This window comes from Ictidomys tridecemlineatus, chromosome 9 (assembly GCF_052094955.1).
Source record: "Ictidomys tridecemlineatus isolate mIctTri1 chromosome 9, mIctTri1.hap1, whole genome shotgun sequence".
Classification (NCBI taxonomy): domain Eukaryota; kingdom Metazoa; phylum Chordata; class Mammalia; order Rodentia; family Sciuridae; genus Ictidomys; species Ictidomys tridecemlineatus.
The window spans coordinates 30380339-30403758 of record NC_135485.1 but is presented as its reverse complement, the minus strand read 5'-3'; the positions used below and the strand labels follow the sequence as shown (position 1 = coordinate 30403758).

General features: G+C 42.3%; 1 protein-coding gene across 2 annotated transcripts in view; it reads right to left on the bottom strand.

The window, feature by feature from the left end:
• Window positions 1-5647: 5647 nt before the first annotated feature.
• The window catches only part of Rhoh (ras homolog family member H), a 44002-nt gene continuing 26229 nt past the window's right edge, over window positions 5648-23420 (bottom strand). For both annotated transcript variants that reach the window (XM_021722708.3, XM_078021217.1), the window contains 2 exons: window positions 8137-8249; window positions 5648-7826 (listed from right to left, as the gene is read on the bottom strand). In XM_021722708.3, the coding sequence (XP_021578383.1) occupies window positions 7039-7611 (573 nt within the window). In that variant the 5' untranslated portion in view covers window positions 7612-7826; window positions 8137-8249 and the 3' untranslated portion in view covers window positions 5648-7038. The remainder of the gene's footprint in view (window positions 7827-8136; window positions 8250-23420) is intronic.

The following is a 23420-nucleotide window of genomic DNA, read 5'->3' as shown; positions in this document are numbered from 1 at the left end:
TGGACAAGTGAAAATCCCAAGTCCCTTTCTACTTATGATTCTTAAGAGAAAAGAGCATCAAAAAAAAAAAAAAAAGGCTGTAGGAAGAGCAAAGTGGTCCAGATCTGCCACCAACCCTTGAGGCTTTGGACAAGTCAGTTAACAGTCTCAAGACCCCAAGTGTCATCATCCATGAAACTGCAGGATCCTCCTAGCTCTGAGGAGCTGAAGATAACAATTGAATATTTGGCACCATTTATTAAGCACTTACTGTGTACCAGACATAATCCAGTATCTACCTAAACTAGCTCTTTAAAGCTCACTACTCTGATAATATTCTCTCCATTTTACACCAGAGGAAAGGGTCTAGAGTTTAATTAGCTTACCCAAGGTTGAAAGGTCAATCTCACCATCTTGGCTAAATTATCAAATATAGTGAACACTAAATTAGTTAATAGTTTATATTATATATAATTTTTAACTAGTCAAGTTTAATTATACCAAATTCAGTAAAATTGGGACATTTCAAAAAGTAGCTGTAAAAGAATTCTCTCTCTCTCTCTCTATCTCTCCCTCTACACACACACACACACACACACACACACACACACACACACACACACACACATATATGTATCTGAGTCAGTGTGTGACAGAGTTGGGATTCAAATCCAGACCATTAGATGGAAGAACCTGAATTTTTAAAAATGTTTTAAGTTATGAACTTCATTATAAACTCAAAAATATATAAAATATATAAGAATGCTTTTGAGTAGTAAATAATAACAGAAAAAGTTGATGAACACCAATTACTGACTTCTCAAACTCAAGAAGTAGAACATTACCAATACCTGTCACAAGATTGGTGACCGTGCCCATCACACTAACCCCACCCCAGAAAAGGCAACTACTTATTTGAATGCTGTGTTAATTGTTCCTGAACTTTTAAGACCTTTTTTAACCCTAAATATTATGTCTTTAAGATTTGTTCACATTTGAGTGTCACATAAATGGAATAAGACTAATGTATTATTTTTGCCACTTGCTTTTTTGTCTACAATATTATCTATACTCATTCACATTGATTAGGTATAGGTATATTTTATTCATTTTCATTGTTACAAAGTTTGTGCAAAGACACCAAAATTCATTTAGCTATTCTGAATTAATTTTAGTTTATGGCATTACATCTTTCCTAGTTTTTACTATTATCTATAATGTTACAAAGAACATTCTCACCCATGTCTCCCAGGAAATCTATGTAAGGGTATCTCTAGAGCATGAAATTCTGGGTCAAAGGTATAGAATAGTAAGTACTACTAAGTAACACTTAAATGTTATACCAATTTAAGCTCCCACAAGTAGTTTATAAGAGTTCCTATTATGTCATATCCTTATCGATGCTTGGTATTGTCATACTTATTATTTCTTTTCCCAATATGGTCATTTGAAAATGATTAAACACATTGTGTGTGTGTGTGTGTGTGTGTGTGTGTGTGTGTGTGTGTGTTGTATTGGGGATTAAATCCAAGGGTGGGCTCTACCTCTGAGCTACATCATTAGCCCTTTTTATTTTTGAGACAGAGACTCACTAAGTTATCCAAGCTAGGCTAGAACTTGCAATCCTCCTGCCTCAGCCTCCTGAGTCACTGATTATAGGGGTGCACCACCACATCCAGTTTAAACATATTTTCTATTGTTCATTGGTCAAGCATATTTTCTCTTCTTAGAAATATCCGTCTTAGAAATTGGGCTTTTTTCTTGTTGATTTGTAGTCATTCTTTATATATTATGGATAACAACAGAGCTTCTTGAGTATAATTGTGTCATTAGAAGACCTGAAATTTTTGAACATTGCTATTCCGGAACTATTCTTTTGCTTATTCAGAATAGACTTAATCAACCCCTTCCTCCTTTTTCTTCCAAGAAAATAGATGTAAAGAGTGATGATATTTCTTGGGTTTTGTGGCACAGGAAAGAGCAGTTACCCACACTGTTAACCCCAACAGTTTCAATAGGGCTTAGTAATCACTTAATGCCAAAGCATATAGAAGACTTTTAATATGTATCGAGTGTATCACTCAGGAAGAAACCAAATTTGTTCTAGGTAGTTCAAATGAAGAGATCTGAATGAAAGCCCTACTTGTTGAGGTCTCCATTAAGGAGCTACATCAGGAATGTTGCTGCATCCAAAAACAAGCACCAGCTGGAGGTGTGGAATAGAAGCTGCCCAGCAGGAGCTGGAGTTGCAGAGAGACACTTTGCCAAGTCAGCACCAGAGCAGGAGAGGTGTAGGGGAAAACACTCTGCCAATCTTTGCTCCTATTTACCCACTTCTGGCCAGAGTGTCCCGTTAGCTATACCATGTGGATGCCAGGAAGAGATCCTGGGTCACTCAGTCCACAGGGTGAGCCTCTCAGGCACACAGGAGGGCAGCGAAGAGTAAACAAGGGAAATGGGGAGTGGGAACAGCAAGCCAAAACCAGCCAAAACAACGGGATAGAACCACCTGAGACACTATTGTGAGAAGAATGACAAAAGGACCGTCACACAGGAAGACTGGCAAGTGCCATACGTCAGCCCGCCCTGCAGTGTGCCCATCGTGGCTAAATTAGCAAGCGTAGCGAACACTAAATATAATTAATCATTTAGTTTTTAGCTGGCCAAGTTTAATTATACCAGAATTAGATAGCAAAACTGGGATCCTCAGTTTCTTACCAACAGAAAGAGAATCTCTACCTTGTCAGCCTGTTATGAACTCTACATGAGGTGACTCTGTAGAGCGCCTAACACAGGGCCCAGAGCCAACAGGCATCTGAACACAATTTGTTGCTATTTTTATGATCCTATGGGTCATCTCACTGTTAACAATGTTAACAAATAGAACTTGCTTCTGCTGGGTTTCCCATCATTTGGCCCACAGTTGGCCAGTTCTAGAAAGTTCCAACCTCAGCTAGAATATTCAGCTTCTGTTTGAGCATAGGAATCTAACAAACACATAACACTCCTGGCTGCCTGGTAGTTTACAGATATAAAGTACTTTCACAATTGTTATTATTAACAATACTTACAGAGTACCTATGTTTTAAGAAAAAGAATTTGAGACCGAAAGATATACAGCTCAGACTTTTTTTTTTTTTTTTTTTTTTTTTTACTCTAAATACATCATGATTGTCTGGCTTTTTATCTACCATTAAGTTCCATGTCAGGATACATTTTAGAGTCTATCAAAAAGTTAATGCTGACTTTAGGCTAAATCAAGTTCTCTTCATGAACCCATATCACAAGTCATTTCCACGGCTTATTTTATCTTTTATTGAAAAAAAAAACTGTTGAGATCTTGGCCCATGATTGTTTCTTTGTTTTATCAGGAGAGATACAGTCTCAGGACAAATAAGTCTCTCCGTGGAGTTGTGCCAATCTCACGCAACCCAAAATACCGCCTTCTCAGCTCTGGGGACACTCATGAATCCCCTGTCCCTTCTATCATATCGTTACCCTGCAGATGTGCCAAACTGGAATCCTTCCATCCTGTCTCATTCTAGATAAAGGGACCTTCCTGGGCATGAAATTCTTGAAAGGAAAGAACCGCACGCTCTCTTCTCCCCTGTTGCTCCCTCAAAGAAATTAAATGAAACCTGAGGGGTGGGGAAGTGAGATAAGAAAAAGCAAATATTTCCCAAGCTTTTTAAAGCATTAAATTATGGTGTATTTATCTCTGCCAATTCACACACCATCTATGTATGAATTGACACTGAAAAGCCAATGGTTGGAATAGGGGCCCTTGCAAATGATGGTGCTCTGTGACTTAGATGGCTCTTATTCTCACTACCAGAAAAAAAGAAATAAAAGGGGACCAGACTTGGAATATGTCATTGAAAGATAATGCTTTAGAGCTAGGCCTGTAGCTTGTCTAGGATGCGTGGGGCCCTGGGTTCAATTGCCAGCACTGCAGAAGTTAAAAATAATGTTTTAAATGCAGGCCCCTTGACTGGTGGGGCTGGAGCCTCAAGCTATGTGAGATAGGATGTGGCAAAGTCATTCAGTCAGGCTGCTCTGGGAGGAAGTGGGGCACAGTGGTTTTGAGCAGAGCTTTGGAGTCACACAGACCTGATCGAGACTCCTGGTAACTGCCACTCACCTGCAGTGTGGCTTAGATTTGTTTCATTAATATGCTGAGCCTCTGTTTCCTTGTATAAGAGGAGATTCATTATAATGTGAGCCATCTACACCCATGTGGTGTGATCATGACCTTCAAATGTTAAACACAGCACCCAGCACATACAAAGCAATCCAGAAACTTGAACTATTAGGATGCTCCCGGTTTTCTCGTCACTCAGTCTAATTCCATCACACAAGATTCTACTGCCCCCATTTAACTAGTCAGTTATAAAGTAAGACATAATGGCATTGCTGTGGATGGAATATTTATGTTCCCCCCAAATCCATGTGTGGAAGCCCAATCCCCAATGTGATAGCATTAGGAGGTGGATCCTTAGTGCTCTTATGAGAAGAGACATGTGGGAACACAGCAAGAAGATCACCATCTGCAAACCAGGAATATGGGCCTCACCAGAACCCAGCCATACTGGCACCTGATCTCGGACTCCCCACCTCCAAACTATAAGACAAAAACTTTTGTAACTTAAGTCACACCACATGTGGTATTTCATGATAGCAGCCCTGACTGAATGAGACAAGGATGAGTTTCTTGACCACTCAAATCAATTCTTTCATGTAAACAAGAGCATATTCACTTTTCTGATTTGGAAGAGTAAAGAATAGACATAACAATAGTCTACAGAAAGGTACCACAAGTATTGAAGTGCAAGAAACATATGCCTTCATGCAGGCCAGCAAAAATGAATGTATGCTCATGTAGAACATGCATTAACCTGGATTCCACCCAAATGAACTGTTTTCACCTCTCGCCCCTTCGAGCTGGTGAGGGTCTGCTTCCTTCTCATCAGCTTCTCCGTAGTACAAAAGCCCAAATTCTGTGTTTCTCCAGTTCAGTTCAACACAACTATATTTAGCTCCTGTGCTTCCCTATGCTAGGCCTTGGGGTCACAGAGATGATAGGAGGTGGCACGGCCTTCAAGAACATGTAACCCAGCAGGGACGACAGACACTGCCTGCCTCAACTTCTCTCAGGTTCCCACTGAGGAGGGTTCAAGCCCAGAGTCTTCTCCAAGCAGTAGGCACAGGCCTGGTCTGTGTGTCCTCGCCTAGATAACAGCAAAGCCATTTGTGCCCTCCCTCACCTGCCCTTCCTCCTCTGCCGGAGGAACCACACAAAGGTGATGCAGAGGCAAGGATAAGCTGCAGGACTGGAGGGATGAGACGGGTTGAAGGCAGATCCTTAATCCCAAAGAATCGAGGCAACCCTCCCACCAGAGACTAAGACGCAGGTCCCAGCCTTTTACTGCATGTGGGTGAGAGGAGAGAGAGAGAGAGGAGGAGAAAGCAGTATGGGGTGAGAACAGATTTTATTTTCAACTCTGATTATAGCTATACAGAATTGGCCAAATAAGGCAACAGAATGCTGTGCCAACGTGACTATAATAATAGTCACTCACCCAGCTGCTGCCTTACCTGTGACGTGTAATAGCCTGTGGCACCAGAATAATGAGGTACTGCACATAAATAAGTACTACCCTAAATGCGGTTCAGGTGACTCTCAGTTTTATTTGATTGAGGCAGAAAATGACATATCTGGGTATAGTAAATTATATATCTTCACAATTTCTTCAAGTTACATAGAATTCTATTCCAAGTTTTAACAGATAAACAACATCATGCTTTTAAGCTATTAGATAGAATAGGGGTTTAGGGGTGTGTGTGTGTGTTCATTCCTACTTATTTAGTATTATCCCTGGTAACTCTTAACAAAGAGTAATTACCTGAGCAATTTCTTCACAGCCGTGCTTGGGATTTATTGGTTTGGATTTTTCACTCAAGAATTTATATTCATGAAATAGTAAAAGCGGTGAATTCTACCTTTTCTCCTTGCACACACCTATACAGGCACTTTCTCAATTCAATTATTCAGAATTCATAAAATTCATAAAGTATGTTGTCATGCCAGGCAGTTTAGAGTTGGAAAACAAGTTTGTCAAATGAACCACCAAGCAGAACTTCGTGCCTGCCTGCTTTCACAAGACCTTCAGCCACTCAGACCACCATGTCACAAGTGACAGGCAAAGAGCAGAGGTCCCTGAAGTGAGCCTGAACTCTCACTCCTGCTCCACGTCCTGCTGCCATTGTCTGGAGCAGTGTGATGCCCTGCCCGAAGCATTTCCCTTCCAAGGAAATGACTGAGGAAAACTTAGTGCACAACTGGGGTTCTTTGGGTGGAAGGTAAGATGGCATATAAGAAATGCTTTTTTACAATTACAATGAAATACGGTGGTAACTGTGGAAAATCATTAGGCGAGTAGGGACATATGTTTATGGAACCGTATTCTATATACAACTCTAAATAACAGGTAAGTGGTAAATGGATTACAAGAATCAGTTAATGGTCATTTTAAAATTCCTAGGAAAATCCAGCAGGCAAGTGGTTTTGACGGAACTACTGATTCAGGTTATAGTGCTAAAAAATAATGACACTATAAACATATGGCGAAGCCCCATGAGGTTATTTCATTCATACAGCAGTTTGTAAGTAAGTAGGAAAAGACTTCCCAAGTGTGAAAACTAATTATATACCAGAGCTGCATGGTTTGTTATCATTTAAATAAAGTGTGTCTTTAATTATGGAATGCTTGGAAAACTCCATTGTCCAAAATTATGAAGGACGTTTTAGTTTTTTTTAATTGAAGATGAACTATCCATTACAGCTTCCCAAGGGGTTTGTTTCTCTGATCATATTGTGCGAGGTGTTGGTTTGTAGTTAGTGAAAACATCCACGGGCTCAGTCTCAACAGCTGTATCCAACAGGAAGGGCTGCTGCGGGGGTGCCTGGAATCAGCACCGACCTTCCCATCTTGCCTGCTTCCCCCCTTCCCATCGTTCTTTGGCATGTGCTCCTGAGTGTTGGGTGAAGTGTCCTGGGGATTAGAAGATCTTGCACTCGATGGAGAAGAGCCTCCTTCTGTTTCGTCGCCTGGCCTGGTTGACGGCAGTCCGGACAGCACACTCAAACACCTGCTGCACTCCCCGGTTGCTGAGGGCTGAGCACTCCAGGTAGCCCTTGGCTCGCACATCCTGGGCCAGTTTCTTCCCTTCTATGGCATTGATGCAGGAGGCCCTGTGGGGCCCCACTTCCCGCTGGTCAGTCTGGGTGGCCACCACCAGCACCGGGGTACAGGGCAGGTTGCTCCTGATTTCACCAATCCACTTGTTCTTCAAGTTCAGGAACGAGTTATGGTTGGCCACGGAATAGCACATCAGCACCACGTCGGCCTGCTGGTAGGACAGGGGGCGGATGCTTCTGAAGGCATCGTTGCCAGCAGTGTCCCAGAGGCCCAGGCTGATCTGGATGCCATCCATGAAGACGTCCACACCCGTGTTCTCGTACACCGTGGGCTTATAGGCCTCGGGGAAGGTCTCGGAGGTGAAACGCACCAACAGGGAGGTTTTCCCCACAGCGCTGTCGCCCACCAACACGCACTTGATGGAACTCAGCATCTTCCCAGACTGGAGTCCTGTGCTCAAACCCTGAATCCCCAGGAAAGTAGCCCTCAGTGGGCTGCCGCAGCGAATGCCATTCAGCAAGGGGACCAAAGACCAGGTGGGCTTGTGTTCTCAGGGTGTCTGGCAGCAATCTGCAGATGTTATTTCTCCCCGTCCATCCAGGGGAGAGGCACCATCTACGTGGAAAACTTCCCAAGCCTAGTCTCCAACTAGAACAGAAAGAGAAGGGGGGAAATTGAGTCTTTCTGTGTGTTATGATGACCGGGAGCTTTCTGAATGGCAAGCTGATGGAATGGGGGGGCTCATCTCAGGGCAACTTCCCAACCCCACCGTCCAACCCCACCGTCCAACCCCACTTCCCCCTCAGCTAAGTCAGATAAGACCTGTTCTCCCTCCACACTGGCACCCACAAGGCCTCCTGATCAAGAAGCAGAAGCTGATTGTATCTTTAACATCAGCCTAATGATGGAAGCCCAAGCAACTGCTCTGAGCACCACATGTAAAAGCCTCAGTAGCAACCTGGTGTGTGAATGAACGCCGCGCTCCCAAGCAGGTGGCTGCTCCGCGCAGTGACCAAGGCAAGCACGCTCTTCCCGGCTTCGGTTTCTGGTGGATTCCAGACCCTTTGGGAACTGCAAGAAAGAGAACTGTGATGAGCAATGGATGCTAAGTGCATTTGCTTCATTGGTTAATCATCCAGTCCTTGGCTAGGTGGGAGTTCAAGTTGAGGCAAGAAAAAATAAATCACTAGAAGCCGGGTGTGGTGGCGTACACCTGTAATCCCAGGAGTTCCGGAGGCTGAGGCAGGAGTATTGCAAGTTCAAAGCCAGCCTCAGCAATTTGGTGAGGCCTAAGCAACTTAGCAAGACTCTGTCCTCCCACCTCCACCCCCAAAAAAGGGTCGGGGGTGAGGATGTGGTTCAGTAGTTAAGTGCTCCTGGGTTCAATCCCCAGTATCCCCCCCACAAAAAAAAAAATCACTAGAAATCTAACAATTTGCTGTAGTTTTCCCCTTGAGACTTTGCCCCAAACTGGCTACAGATGGAATAAAATGTCGCTGGAGTTTTCTGCACCAGAAATCAGGCTCCATTATTTCCACAAGGACATGGCTTTTTTAGCACGTTGCCTGGACTCTGAGCCTCAGTTTACATGTCTGTAAGAATGTGATAAATTTAGGAACCATTTCTCAGAGATGTTGTGAGAATTAAATTAGTTCTTTCTTCAACATTCTCATGTTTTCAGATTTCTACAGACCTTTCCCCCTCCTCCCCCACTCCAATCTTTTTTGACGGCCATTAGGAATTCTCTGGTTAAACAAAACTACCTTATTTAGTGCCTGTCAAACAGGGCTGCGAAAGTGAAGGACACAATTCTGAATTTTATGAAAGGGTCAAATAAACTCTCATTTGCTTGCAGGTGAGAGAGCTCCTAGCAATGAGCTCGGTCTTGGAGACAGTGTCCCATCTGCCAGGCACATTATCACAAGGCCAGACCAACATTTCAGACACAGGAAAGGTCTCACAGATCAAAATCCAAAGATAAGGTTGTTGTTGCAGTCTGGCCTTACAACCCTCCCCAATATTCAAAAATCGCTCCTTGAAACCCTGAAGTTCCCTTCCAAGATACTTTTATCCTTGTCAATTCAGTTTCTATCTGTTTAGTTATACATAATAGAATTTTCAAGTGAGTTAGTCAAATACATAATACACGTGAATTCATGTTTTTTTTTTTTTAAACTATTCATTTGAAATGTCAACTCTTGAAAGGCCACAGTATAGGAGCTGGGATACCACATGTTCAGCTGGGCCCTTTCTGAAGACGTTCATGGGTGGCTTTCATGCACAGTGGTCCTGAATACCCATTTGTCACCAGACTTTTGAGAAATGGTGACTTTTAAGACGTTAGCTTCTTAGACCTCAGAACAACTTAAATATACACATGTGACTTAGTCCAGAGCCAGACGTCTTAAGACATCTTTAGGGGCTACGGATGTGGCTCAGTGGTACAGTGCTTGCCTAGCATGTGTGAGGCCCTTGGTTCTGTGACCAGCACTGAAAGCGGGGAGGAGGACACATTTTCCTTTGACCCCAATGCAGCAGACTGGAATTTTTTTTTTTAAACGTGCATGTGTCAAACTTCTGGTTATTTAAATAAAATCTTCTTAATAGGTTAATTAAGCTAAAGCCAGATTTCCTGAGTGACTACCTGTGAAAGGATGTTAAGGAGGCATAATATTAATTACAGGGGCTTAAAAGTCAGGTAGCCTTGGAATTGAACCTGAGCTGCCACGTGTGTGGCAACCTCAGAAGAGTTTCCGAGCCTCGGTTTCCTCTTCTGCAAAAGCAGTGCAGAAATATCCACATCACAGGGTTGTCGAGAGTATTCAGCATGCCTAAAGGTATAATAAAATCTTAGTGCAGCATGTCATGCAAACACCTGTGTGTACATGGTAAACACACAGCAAACGCTAAGTGTCATGATTAGTAACATTGTTAAATAATGATCACTAAATGTAAACAATCACTAATTAAAGTGTGAAACTTGAACCGGCACTAGAAATGCTTCTCCAGCAAAGGGTGCTTGGTGTACCTTCTTCCCAGACCTGGCTACAAAAGAGAGAGAAGTTTCTTCTTATAGCATAAAAATAAAATACTATGGGAACCAAGAGATTCCTGTCTGAGCTTTGCCACCAGAGAACTCCAAAGCACCAAACGAAAAAAGGGCTCTGTTCGGTCACAGGGCCTTCCCACATTAGCCTGGTGACACTGAGTGGCACACCGAGTCAGTTTTGAAGGCCTCAGTTTCCCCCACTGTTAAGTTCTTTAGATGACATGAGCTTTCTTGGAGGTTCTATTAAAACTGAAGCCACAGAAGCCTGCCACGGTGACCATGAGGACTTAAGCCCACTGTGTTATTGGTTGCAGTAAGATGAATGCTAACCCTTGATGACCAGCGCAGCCTTCAGCAGATGGCCAAACACGGAGCTGGGGGTGGCGGAGGACGTTGCAGCTCACACTCAACACCCTACAGAGGCTTGGAATCTGCTCTTCAGAGCGTCCTGAGTACCCTCAGGTGAGCCACTGCAGGCCACACCACCAGTGTGAGGTCAAGGGGCTGGATCGAAATGAACTCTCTCGTCAAGGGAGCAATTCTGCCCTCATGGAGTGGTTTCTGGTGGTGTCTCACAAGCAGTGGCCTGGCAGAGTCCAGCCGTACCTCTCTCCACACGGCACTTACTGGGTGTCGGATAGCATTAGAGTAGTACACAGAGTGGCCCTTTAGGCTGCTCCTCCCAGGGCTCCAGTCAGACTGGAATTAACGAACCTTGGACCCAAGCACCTCTGAGCCCTAAGGACTGGATTCTTCTTGCCCTTTCTCCTTTTTCCACCGTTTTCACAGAAAGGACACCTGCTTCAGGCTAGATGGTTCAGACAGACACGGAAGGGAGGCTTTGCATCGCCAAACCAAGGCACAGGGCCCTCTGTCCACTCTGGCAAAGGGACAAAGACAGACCAGAGGAAGGGCCTAGGGAATGAGGAGTCCCAGACCACTTCCGCTGAGAACTGTCCAGGAGGAAACCCTGGCCTCACTTTGGCCTCAGTTGTCACCCCGTGCTGACAGACACCACCCTTCCCCACAGCCACTCTGTGCTATTCACCAGAAAACCCCTGCACCCCGTTCACCCCCAACTTCCACCCCTTCTCCAAAGTCTTCCTCTACCATCCTCCACTACGCCAGATGCCCCCACTGTGTCCCCATAATTCCCTGTGTGCCCTGGCCTCAGAATCATCGCACTTGGGCTGGGGATGTAGTTCAGGGACAGATCACTTGCCGAGTATGTGTGAAGTCCTAGGTTCAACCCCAGTACCTCATCTTTTAAAAAAGTATCAAAAACATCACATTCTGCTGAAACGGTTGGTTTTCTCCTGTTTAATTCTCACTTGTAAAACTGGAATAAGATCTGCCCTACTCTACACAGGGAGTTTGTCTTAGGAGAATTATAGAGCATAATATATCATGGTTCAAAGTGAAAGTATGATTATTGCTACCATTATTGCAGGTTTTAGGGTAACTGGTCGTCCATGGCGGTGGCATTATTTTTGTTTTTTGGGTTTTTTGTTGTTTGTTTGTTTTTTCAGCACTAAGGACTGAACTCAGGATCTAATGCATGCCAGATAAGAGCTCTACCACCAAGCCACATCTCCAGGCCCCTCGGGTATCCTTTTCAAAAAACATGAACCCACAGCAGCCATTAACCAGGGATGGCCTGTCAACTACAGAGAATACATCTAAATGGCACCTTCTTCAAAGAGCTTTGAACAAAGGACCCAAGCTAACTGACAGTAGCCAATTCATTCATTAAGGAAATTGATTCTGCAAGGAATCTAATCATCTTAGGTAACCAGGCAGTCAGCATGCTGTTCAGCAACTCAGCTCCACCCTGTGCCCTTCATCGGTGGCCCACCACAGCAGAGCAGGGCCACTAAAGCTGCATCAGGCCTTGCCTGGAATGGGTGAACCCACAGGGAGCCCTTGGACCAGCAAGGGGTCTGGGTACTTGGTTTTCATTTATTTTCTTGAGAGGAAGGGAAGCGATTCAAAATGTCTTAAGCAGCTTAATAGAAAAAATAGTGTTACCGTCTCTCAGATCAATGCCTGCTGGTGAGCCAGAGAGACTTCTGGTGTGCCAAGGGACTGCTGCCTGATGGCAAGGTTATCCCTGTTACTCAACAAGTGGGAAGGGAAGACAAGTGGCAGAAAGAAGTCTCGCCCATCTACAAATGTTGACATGAAATGCTGAGCTAGCAAAGTGTTCTCTTCTATGTTCTTTATAACAATAAAACTTTATCTAAGAAATCCCAGCTGCTTGGGAGGCCTGAGGTAGAAAGATTACAAGTTCCAGGCCAGCCTCAGCAACTTAGTAAAACCTACACAACTTTGTGAGACCCTGTCTCAAAATAAAAAATAAAAAAAGACTGGGGATGTGGCCAGGTGGTGAAGTGTGCCTGGGTTCAACCCACAAGACTTTTCTTTAGTCTTAATCTGACAGTAATGTTGATGTATTGATAAGTGAAATGAAGATGATGGCTGGGATGTGTTTGATATTATTAGAGAAAACCACAGCAGTAGGGGCAAAAGATGAATAAGATTGGGGAAGTGTGGAGCACTGCTGAATTTGAGTAATGGGCACCCTGGAGCATGTTAGTCTGGTCTCTATTTTTGTGTATATTCAACACTTCTCATGTGAAGGGGGGGGGTCTTTTATTTTCTATAATATTTTGTCCACGTTGGAGTTTTATTCTCACTTTTGAGTTGCAGAGAAAATGCAGACAAGTGTTAGCAAAGGGAAAAGTAGATTTTATGCCATTGTGACTTCTTCAAGTATTTGAAGGAATGTCCTTAATGACAAGTGACAAAAGAATTGCCAGTGCACGTCTGAGAGCCTGCCTCCTGGGGGCAGGCCATGGAGGACAAGACACAGCCACGGTTAAGGTACACTGGTGCTTCAAGTATACCCTACTTGCATTTCAATAAGCAATCACATTTATTCTCAGGGAGGAAGGACTAACCCCAGAATGTATTCTAGCCAAAGACGCTCTGAAAGTTACTTTGCAATTACTCAAACTCCTAACTTCCTAACTGTTCACTAACTCCCTTTGGCTTTTCTGCCCTAATTCTGCAGAATTGGCTTGTTTGCAAAAGAGCAAAAAGTCATAGTGAAAATAACTTTATTTTTTTTTCATTTTTAATATTTTATTTCTTAGTTTTAAAGAGAAGAAACTCAAGAGTGAAAATGTATTAATCACTCAAAACCAGATGACAAATTAAAGTAACCCAGAGAGTAAAGGAGACCATCTGCCTAGGGGTCTTAATTGTCTGAAAATGTGAGGGGGCCATGGGGATTTTTGCTTTAGGATTTAATGTTTTCCTCTTGAATTTAAGGTAGCTTAAGATTAGTCCTTGTCTAATCTTTACTTATTGTAGAAATAAGAAATCTGGGTAGATCTCTACCAAGTCTCAGCTCTAAAGAACCTTCTATAACTAAGAAAACCATCATATTGCAGGGGCTCCACATACCTCATCCCCAGTGGGGGTGATTATTTACAATTGATGTACATTAAAATGCCATCTGCTTTTATTGTTATCGTTGTTTGTGGTACTGGGAATTGAACCCAGGGGTGCGTTACCACTGAACCACATCCCCAGCCCATTTTATTTATTTTTTTTTAAATTTTGAGACAGGTTCTCAAAGTTGCTTAGGGTCTCACTAAATGGCTCGAACTTGCCATCCTCCTGCATCAGCCTCCCGAGTCGCTGGGATTACAGGCATGCATGCCAGGCTCAATCTGTTTTTTGACAACCTGTATTTGTTTTTCTTTTTGTAAATCATATTTTTTACCTACTTTACTAACAAGGTAGTCATCATTTCTTAATGACTCTAACATCTTTTAGAGGTTAAAGATATGAATGAATCCCTTTTGGGGTTAAATGTGCTATAATTTCTTTTTTAACATGTACACTGCACCCATGTGTTATGGGAATTCCCCTAATTCCGGGCACTCCCCCGTCACTGAGCAAGCCCTCAATCGTCTTTACAGTAGCATGTCCACAGCTGTGGAAAGAAACGGCAAGGTGAGATGCCCCAAAGGTCATCTCATTCAACCCACTCAACTCCTCCAGGAGGGAACCAAGGACTAGAGGTTTAGCAGCTGGGGGCCAACTGGGGGCCCAGAAATGCAACCAGCTGAGTCAGAAGTCCTCTTACTCTCTACACAGTAAATTTTTTTAAGTTATAGATGGATAAAATACCTTTTTTAAACTTATTTTTTTTTTTATGTGATGCTAAGGATCAAACCCAGAGCCTCACATGTGCTAGGCAGGGGCTCTACCACTGAGCCCCAGCCCCAACCCAACAGTACTTTTTCAAATATATCTCAAGTCTACATTTTCTATCATACACTTTATTGCTTCACTATTTGAAGCACAGGGCCCTTATAGCTAGCTATCTAGATATTCCAAATGATTCACACCGTAGCAACTGGTTTTGCCTTTTTCCCAGAGAAAGAGGCTATTGTGTGAGCTGGTGGCTTTTTATTCAAAAGTAGTTCCCAGTTTTAATATAAAAATGCTCTTCAAACAGCTGCTCCCTTTCTCATTGACTTCTTCCAGATATGTCATCTCTCTTTAGGGTCAATCATGAAGCTGTCCAACATTCTCTTAGAATTAAGATAAGCCCTTAGCTTACAAATTGTGTAAATGCTTAAAAAAAAAATCAAGTTGATTTCATTCTGGATATTTAGCTTGATGGATTGACAGAAGTGAGGTGATTTAGTTTCAATATGTAAGAGTGCTGATTTGCAAAGAGTCCAGGTGTGGAGTTGGAATTCTCAGTTTGAGTCTCATCTCCCTCACTGATTAACAATATCATCTTGAGCAAGTGGTATAACTGGAAATGCAAAATGTGCATAATGTGCATAGTCCGTAAGCAATTTGGAAAGACTTGTCTCCTACACCTCGAGGACTGCCTAACCCTTGGTAAATAAGGAAAATAATAAACACGTGTGCCAGACCTTGTTTTAAGTGCTTTAATGAAAATTGTCTTATTTATTATGACCACAACACTATATAGTCAGTACCATTTTTGTCTTATTCTACAACTGGAGAAAATTAGGTATAAAGAGACAAAGTAACTTAGCCAAGATGACCAGCTAGTGAGGAGGGTGCGGTTGAAACTCTGGAGGACACCTGGGAGCCCATTGCCTGTCTCTACTACCCAACTCCCTGCTCCCGTCCTCCCTGGGGGGAAATGGGACTACCCTTGCAATCCGGATGAAACTAAGTGATCCTAAAATTCAGGCAGCAGTGAGAAGGCAGAACTGAAAAGACATTTCCCATCTGTTGGGTAATTTCTTTCAAGGCTTGATTAGAACAAGGCCTGATTTCTAAGAGTGTGGAAGATTTCTTCCTTCAATACTTCACATACTGTCAGTCAATGCACAAAAGTCTGCCATCTTTGTAAAGGGCAACTGGACAGAATCCAATGGTATATATTTGACACCTGGAGTTGATCATTTTTAAACCTCCCTTCTTATATGAACAAATTATTTTCAGTAGCAATCATTATTTCTTTGACTCAATCTTTAGCTTTTAAAACAGACAAGTTACAATTCCCTAGAAAAATACATTTCGATTTCAAAAGTGTTATTCGTATTCAACAAAATATTTCATAGATGATCTAAAGTTTGCTTCTATGAATCAAAAACAAAAACACCTTGGACTTTTTACTCTGCTTCACTGTTTTAAATTTAAATACAGAGCCAGGTATGGTGGCACACATATACAATCCCAGTGACTTTGGAAGCTGAGGTAGGAGGATCACAAGTTCAAAGTCAGCCTCAGCAACTTAGCAAGATCCTAATGCAAAAAAAAAAAAAACACATAAAAAGGACTGAAGATGTAGCTCAGTAGAGTGAGTGTCCTCAATCCCCAGTACTATAAAAATTCATTCATTCATTAATTCATTCATTCAGACTCCAAAAGGTCACACAGAATAATAGGATTAAAGTAATTGGAGTTCTGTTTCATGGTCTCTATGGTCATTGGGCTATCATTATTAACTTTCTAACCTACTATGCAAACTCAGAAATGTGTAGGGTTGGAGATATAATTTGCTCCCAAAGCTCTATAAGAATCTGTACACACAATTAAGAATTTACTCCAATTTTATCACTGCCAGTGCATGGTAATAATAAAAGGTAGGCCTATATTGATTGTATTATTGTATTTAAATTCTCTACAAATGATAAATCCCCTTATTGCTTTGCATCACCCCATCCTTTATATCCTTGCCCATATCTACTGAAATTCTAATTACATACACTTTTTTTTTCAGTGCTGAGAATTAAACCCAAGGCCTTGCACTTCCTAGATAAACACTCAACCACTGAGCCACATGCCCAGCCCTATTTTGTATTTTATTTAGAGACAGGGTCTCACTGAGTTGCTTAGTTCCTCGCCATTGCTGATGCTGGTTTTGAACTCGTGATACTCCTGTTTTGCCCTCCACCCCAGTCGCTGGGATTACAAGCATGTGCCACTGTGCCCAACCTAGCATATACTACTCAATCCACCAATTCAAATTCATTGAACACACTGTCCTGATGTACCCATGCATGTAGTCAAGATGCACAAGAATTTTCATTGTTGCAATATTCCTTACAGAAAGAAGAAGAAGGAGGAGGAGGAGGAGGAGGAGGAGGAGGAGGAGGAGGAGGAGGAGGAGGAGGAGGAGGAGGAGGAGGAGAAGAAGAAGAAGAAGAAGAAGAAGAAGAAGAAGAAGAAGAAGAAGAAGAAGAAGAAGAAGAAGAAGAAGAAGAAGAAGAAGAAATAACTAAATGATCCATTAAGAGGCAGTGGTCAAATTAATTATGCCATATCCATACAATGGAACCTGATACAGCACTAAAAATAATTAGGTCAGCCCATATGTATTGCCTAGGAAGGGTATGATATATTAGTAATTGAAAAAAGCAAGCAAATGAATGGTTTAGAAAAGGACCCCATTTACATAGAAACATAAATGTATAAAGCTAATCTGGTGCCCTTGGCGAGCGTGGTCTCCCCTTGCCCAGAAGGGCATTAGTCCAGGCAAAGAAAAAGTTTCAGCACAGTGATGGGCAACCCCAGGCTCCCCAGGGATTCTCAGCTCCCCTTACCCAAGCCCCTCCACAGAGGAAAGCACACAGGAACATGTGGCTACTCCCTGAGTCATCTAAGGGGAAAAAGGAACAAAGAGGAATAAACTAAGAACACAAAGTTTGCACGAATTTTCAAAGACTTTTTAAATACACGTCTGGAATACAGACATATGTACTTTCTATAGAGATTATATGACAGAATAGAAAATGCAGCTCTGAGATGAAATATTTCCCTAGATACTCAGTTTCTGATTAAGTTCTTGATCAGAAAGATCAAGAAACTAGTAGAAACAAATTCATAATGTTCCTGAAACTACCCGGATACTCCAGAGTAACATTCTTTTTTAATGATTTAATTCATTGCTGATGCATATATAATGTTCCATTAACATTAAATTACCAATTCATAGAAGTCTGGGGGAAAAAAAAAGAATAACCGCCTTTAATTGGCTTTAAACTAGGTCTACTTTTAAAGAGCCGCATAGGGACAGAAGATAATAAAGAAAATGTTAATAGAGTTTAGACTGGGCCTAGAGGTTTGAAAAAAAAATTTTTTTTTTAATTTGGTTAATAATGTCTCTGACCCTCACTTTCTTTTTCCCTCCTCTCTCTCTCTACAGAAGTGATTTCTTCTGATTACTTGTGGGGAGAAGGAACACAATGGCCACACAAAGGCTGTCCTTCATCATAATAGGGTCCCAGATAGTCGGAACCTTAGAGGAAAAAAAAAATCTTAAACAAGAGGAGAAGCAGCTTCTGCATATAAATGAGCTCCTTTTCAGCTTCATCCCACAAAAAAATTAAAATGTGAGTGGACAGTGCTCCAACAGAGGTGAATGCAAAATGCCAAGAGGACACTGAGGACCGAGGGCTGAACACTGCTGAGCCCGTGGGGGTGGAGGGGCAGAGAGCAGTGACCTTTGAACTAGGCCTTGGAGGAGAGAAGAAGTTGGAGGGTGGGCCACATCCAGGCAGAGGAAGTGGCTGTGGCCAGATGTGGCGCAGGAAACCTCAGTGTACTGGGGTAGAGAGTTGGCTCTTGCAACTGAAGCACAGGTGGGGGTGACTTTAGAAAGGGCCCTTTATGCCACATTAAGTATGAACTAACTTCCATCTAGCCTGTCCTTCTCCTCTGCCCAGTCCCTGCTAACACCAAAAATGCGACCCCCCACCCTGCCTCGCCTCAAGACCTTCATCTGCTGCTCCCATCTCCTGAAGTGACCTTCCCTGCTCTTGCCACCTGACCAAGAGCCCGTCCCAAACACCGCCTCTTGCATGAGGCCTTCCAGTAACTACCAGTTAACGCTGCTTTTTCTACATTGTAGAGAAGTATTTAATGATGTAGAGAAAAGTATATAGTCACAACAAAAAGCAAATTTAAAACAGCATGTGCTGCATGATCCTCGTTTTGTTGGTTTTTTTTTTTTTTTTTTGGTGTGTATGCAATACGAGACATGTGATCCTGAAATTTTTTTTTAATAAAAAATAAGTAGAGAGAGGAAAAAAGTAAGGATTTGTATACCAAGATGTTGACAACTCTCATCCTGGTATGATTATAATTTTTTATGCTTATCAGAATTTTCTTCATAAATGTATACTACTTCTACTAAAAATAAATAAATAAAGAGTGGTTAAAAACAAAAAAAAAAAAATTTGTATTCCTTTGTAAAAGAAAATGTAAATACATCCTGTAGTTCCTTCCTGAGAAGAAGTAACATTTGCTAGTATCACTGGATGGTCACTTTCAAGACAGTGTGGTAAAGGAGATAAACAAGTCCAGTGCTCTTCAGGCCCCCACCCACTCCCCAACTCTCCCACTATAATTATCCCCTTTGTCATAGCAGGTTGGTCTCACTAGGTTTGTAAGTTTTCCCTCATATTCAGTCTGGAACTCCTCCCAGCAGGTTCTTTCAGACTCCACTTAAATTAACAAAACAAAACAAAAAACTCAGCAATTCAAGAGGCATGAGGATCTCAAGTTTGAGGCCAGCCTCCACAACTTAGTAAGGCCCTAAGCAGCTTAATGAGACCCTGTCTCAAAATAAAAAATAAAGGGCTGGGGTTGTAGCTCAGTGGTAGAGTGCTCACCTCAGCACCATAAAGGTATTATGTCCATCTACAACTAAATATATATATATATATATATATTTTAAATAAATAAAAATAAAATTAAACTAAAAATTTAAAAGGGTTGGGGATGTGGCTCAGTGGTAAAGCACTTATTTTAATCTCCATTCCAATAATAAATTAAAAACAGGAAAAATAAATAAATAAATAAATAAAAATGACCTTGGAATATTCCAGTGATTTGGATTGTGCTCAGATCATCCTGCTCAGAATGCTCCCCCCCCCAAAAAAAACCAAATTCTTGGGGGTACTAAGATCCTAGGAAAAAAGTTTCTTATGTGATGGGGATGAATCCCTCGGTCAGCATCTGGTCACTGGGTACCAGGTGGACATGTCAGTTACAATCTTAAGGATCATTTATTTCTGCCTCCAAAGTGCCGTCATTTAGCTACCATACTGGTCATTTTCGTCCTGCCTCTGTACTGCCTGAACTGTTATACACTTGATATATTTAAAAAAACCAACTCGTGAGCTCACGCGGCCTGTCCTAAGCAATCAAATGTATGAAATCCTGTATTTGATTATCGATTATATTTTTCCTAAAAAACATTAAAGGAAATACATAAATATTTAAAATTTTCTTAACTGTTGCCCTAAAATGATCCTGTTTTCCACCACTGGTGTGTGCATGTGCTGGGGAGGGAGAGAGGGGATGCAGTTCACAATGTCTCCAGTTGAGAAAGCCAAGACCCAGAAAAGTGAACCTCTTCCCCAAGCCCTCGGCTTTGTGTGGGAAGGTCTTGTGTTTCTAGTCTTTGGTTGGTTGGTTCATTTTCTCTTTTGTATTTTGTACATTGGCCTCTCCAAAATAATAATTTAGCTAGGCAAGCAGACAAATAATTCCTGGAGTAGGCTAATCTGGTTCTCGTTTGTTTTGTTTTGTTGGGTTTTTTTTTCCATATTTTTCACTGGTGCATTACAGTGGTACATACAGGTTCTCATTTGTTGATGGAGGAAAAACACAAGGAGGTGATTGTCATCTTCTGAGCTCTCCTGATGAGAGGAAGCAATGGGAGCAATGAGTCATGGTTTCATAAGGCAGCGTTCTGCTGAGTTGTAGCCCTTGGTGTAGTCATCATTCAGTCAAGTAAAGCACTTTCGTGCCTTATTTCCACTGCATGTTTAATATTTACCTACATTTGGAGTAAATAAAAACTTTACTGAAGAAACTTGAAACGCTCCATCTCATCCGTCTTTAAAAATCCCACCAACACGGCTCATGGACATTTTCCTTCTTATTTAGTAAGAAATAACAGAACTATCTGATTCCAGGGTCATTTGGGTAGCAATAAACTAGCCTATCCTCTAGCTAAGAAAAGATGACTCTAACTAAATTTATACAGAATCAGGTTTAAAGAACTTCTTAAAGTTTTTATTAGGTAAGACTCAAAGTGACCAGCTCAGACTAGCAAGAGAGATACACACACACATTTTCCCCCCACTCTTCTTTCTGAAGAAAATGAAAGCCTAAAAATGCTGTTGAAAAACATAACAACCATCTTCTCAAGAGTCTCAAAAAAAACTGAAAACATAGCAAGGAGCTGTCACACCAAGAGGAGCATTCAGGCAAGCGACATTTGTAAGATGGAAGAAACAGATGAAAAGGGACCGCCTTGCTGATGGCCTCTTGGGGCAGGGGCGATGAGGTCAAGGGGCAGAGCCTCCTGAGGTGGAGAAACAAATGCCCGCCCCCCCCACCCGAACTTGAACTTTTCTTTTCAGCTGCAACCTCCAAGGGCACAAACCTGGGAACATGAACCAGAGTAAACCTGCCCCTCCCCCACCCCGAGGAACCCCAGCAGAGAGGAAGCAAAGGTGTACTTGAAAGAGGTGCTCCATGCCCCACAGAGTTTCCTAATCCTCTCTGAGGAAAAATACTTCCATCCTAGGCCTTGGGAAATCCACGCAAATAACTTCACAAGGGCAGCGTGGAATGCACAGAGCCACAATTTTTTTTTATCATCCTAAGGTAACTGTAGGTCACCAGCTAAAGGAGGAGTGACCAAAGTAGAAGGGGATTTTTTGGGTACCAGTGGTGAACTCTTTTAATCCCAGCCACTGGGGAGACTGAAGCAAGAGGATCACAGCAAGTTGGAGGCCAGCCTCAGCAATTTTGCAAGACCCTGTCTCAAAATCTAACAGAACAAAACAAAACTGGGGACAGAGCTGATTGGTAGAGTGCCCCCAGGGTTTCCATTTTTATAAAATATATAGCCTCAGGTATTTTGTTATAGCGCCAGAAAACAGGCTATTAAGTGCCACATATACAACAGCCCACTGTCCAAACATCCAATGAAATTAAAGAACTTGCATCATACCAACCAACCTTCCACATTATCCCACATTGTGCATTTGACTTTTAAAACAAAGGAACTAGAGGAAGGAACATTACAACAGAGAGGTGTAGGGGCGGTTGTAGAGGGCAGTTGTTCCAACCTTACAGAGCTGAAAGCAATTGTTCTTCCCAGGTACCACCTGAATTCTTGCCATCTCTCTGATCTGTGTGATTGTTTGGAACTATGCCCAACATCTTATTGTTCCCTCAATCAGATCCCAACAAGGGTTTATTTACTTTAGAGAATTTTTGTTATGTTTTGTATTAATAAATCTTACCCAGTAACATTTTTTTAAAGAGAGAGAGAGAGAAATTTTTAAATATTTATTTTTTAGTTTTCGGTGGACACAACATCTTTATCTTATTTGTATGTGGTGCTGAGGATCGAACCCAGCGCCTCGCGCATGCCAGGCAAGTGCGCTACCACTTGAGCCACATCCCCAGCCCCAGCCCCTTACCCAGTAATATTATATTTGAAAATCTCACAGATAAATTTTCTACTGTGGTCCATTTCCCAAGGAGCTTTACTAACCTGGTCCATGGTGTGTGGTGTGTGTGTGTGTGTGTGTGTGTGTGTGTGTGTGTGTGTGTGTAAGAGACAGAAAGAGAGTGAGAAGGAGTGAAGTCAGAAATTAAAAGAGTGAGACACACTTTTGGTATTTTTCTAAAACAAGAAAACAAGGTCCAGTGAAACTTCACGGGGTCAAATATGTAGGTAAACTGCACCCCATCCTCTTTATACATTGTGCACAAGATTTCTCCCCACAGACTCTCCCCCCACCTTGGCTACTAAGGATTGAACTCAGTAGTTTCATCACTGAGCAATATCCCTAGTTCATTTTAATAGTCTGTTTTGAGATGGGGTCTTGCTCAGTTGCTAAGGCCGACCTCAAGCCCCTGATCCTCCTGTCTCTGCATCCCAAGTCCCTGGGATTAAAGGTGTGCACCACCAGGCTGTGCATGGTTTCCTGAGGGCTTCTGTTCTGCATCACATGAAAAGTCTGTTATCTCTTCTCCTTTTCATGAGCTGCTCCTGGCTGAATTCCAGTGTCTTTTCATCTGAGTCATCACTGCAGTCTGAGCAGTGTTCCTGACCGCTTGTTTTGAAGATAGGCAGAAACCCTATCCCCACAGCAGGCTTCTTGGTCTGGGATTGTTAAGAGGCCCAGTATGGGGGATGCTACCAAGGACAGAGGGCAGAGGAAGGAGCCCCCATTCTAGCAGCAGTAGCTGCCACCCCATGGCTAAAGCTCAAGAAAGTCTCGTTCTCAGGGTTTGAAGCCAGTGTGGCAGGGGCAGCCTTACCAGAAGGTACATGCCTGCCTGGAGCAACATCGAGGGCAATAATAAGGCCCCTCCCTACCAAATATACTTTCTATTACTGTACAGCTCTCTCTCTTTCTCTCTCTCTCTCTCTCTCTCTCTCTCTCTCTCTCTCTCTCTCTCTCTTTCTCTATTTGTTGATATGCAAATATCTTTAGAAGGTCACAAGGGTTTTGTTGTTGTTGTGGCTTTGTTTTGTTTGTGTTTGTGTTTTACCATTTCCACATTTACATGAATGTGTTTCCAGTCCCTTTCTTTCCTCAAAGCTACCTTTGATTGAAGAATAAATTAGTTTCAAAATCAATCAAACAAAAACACAA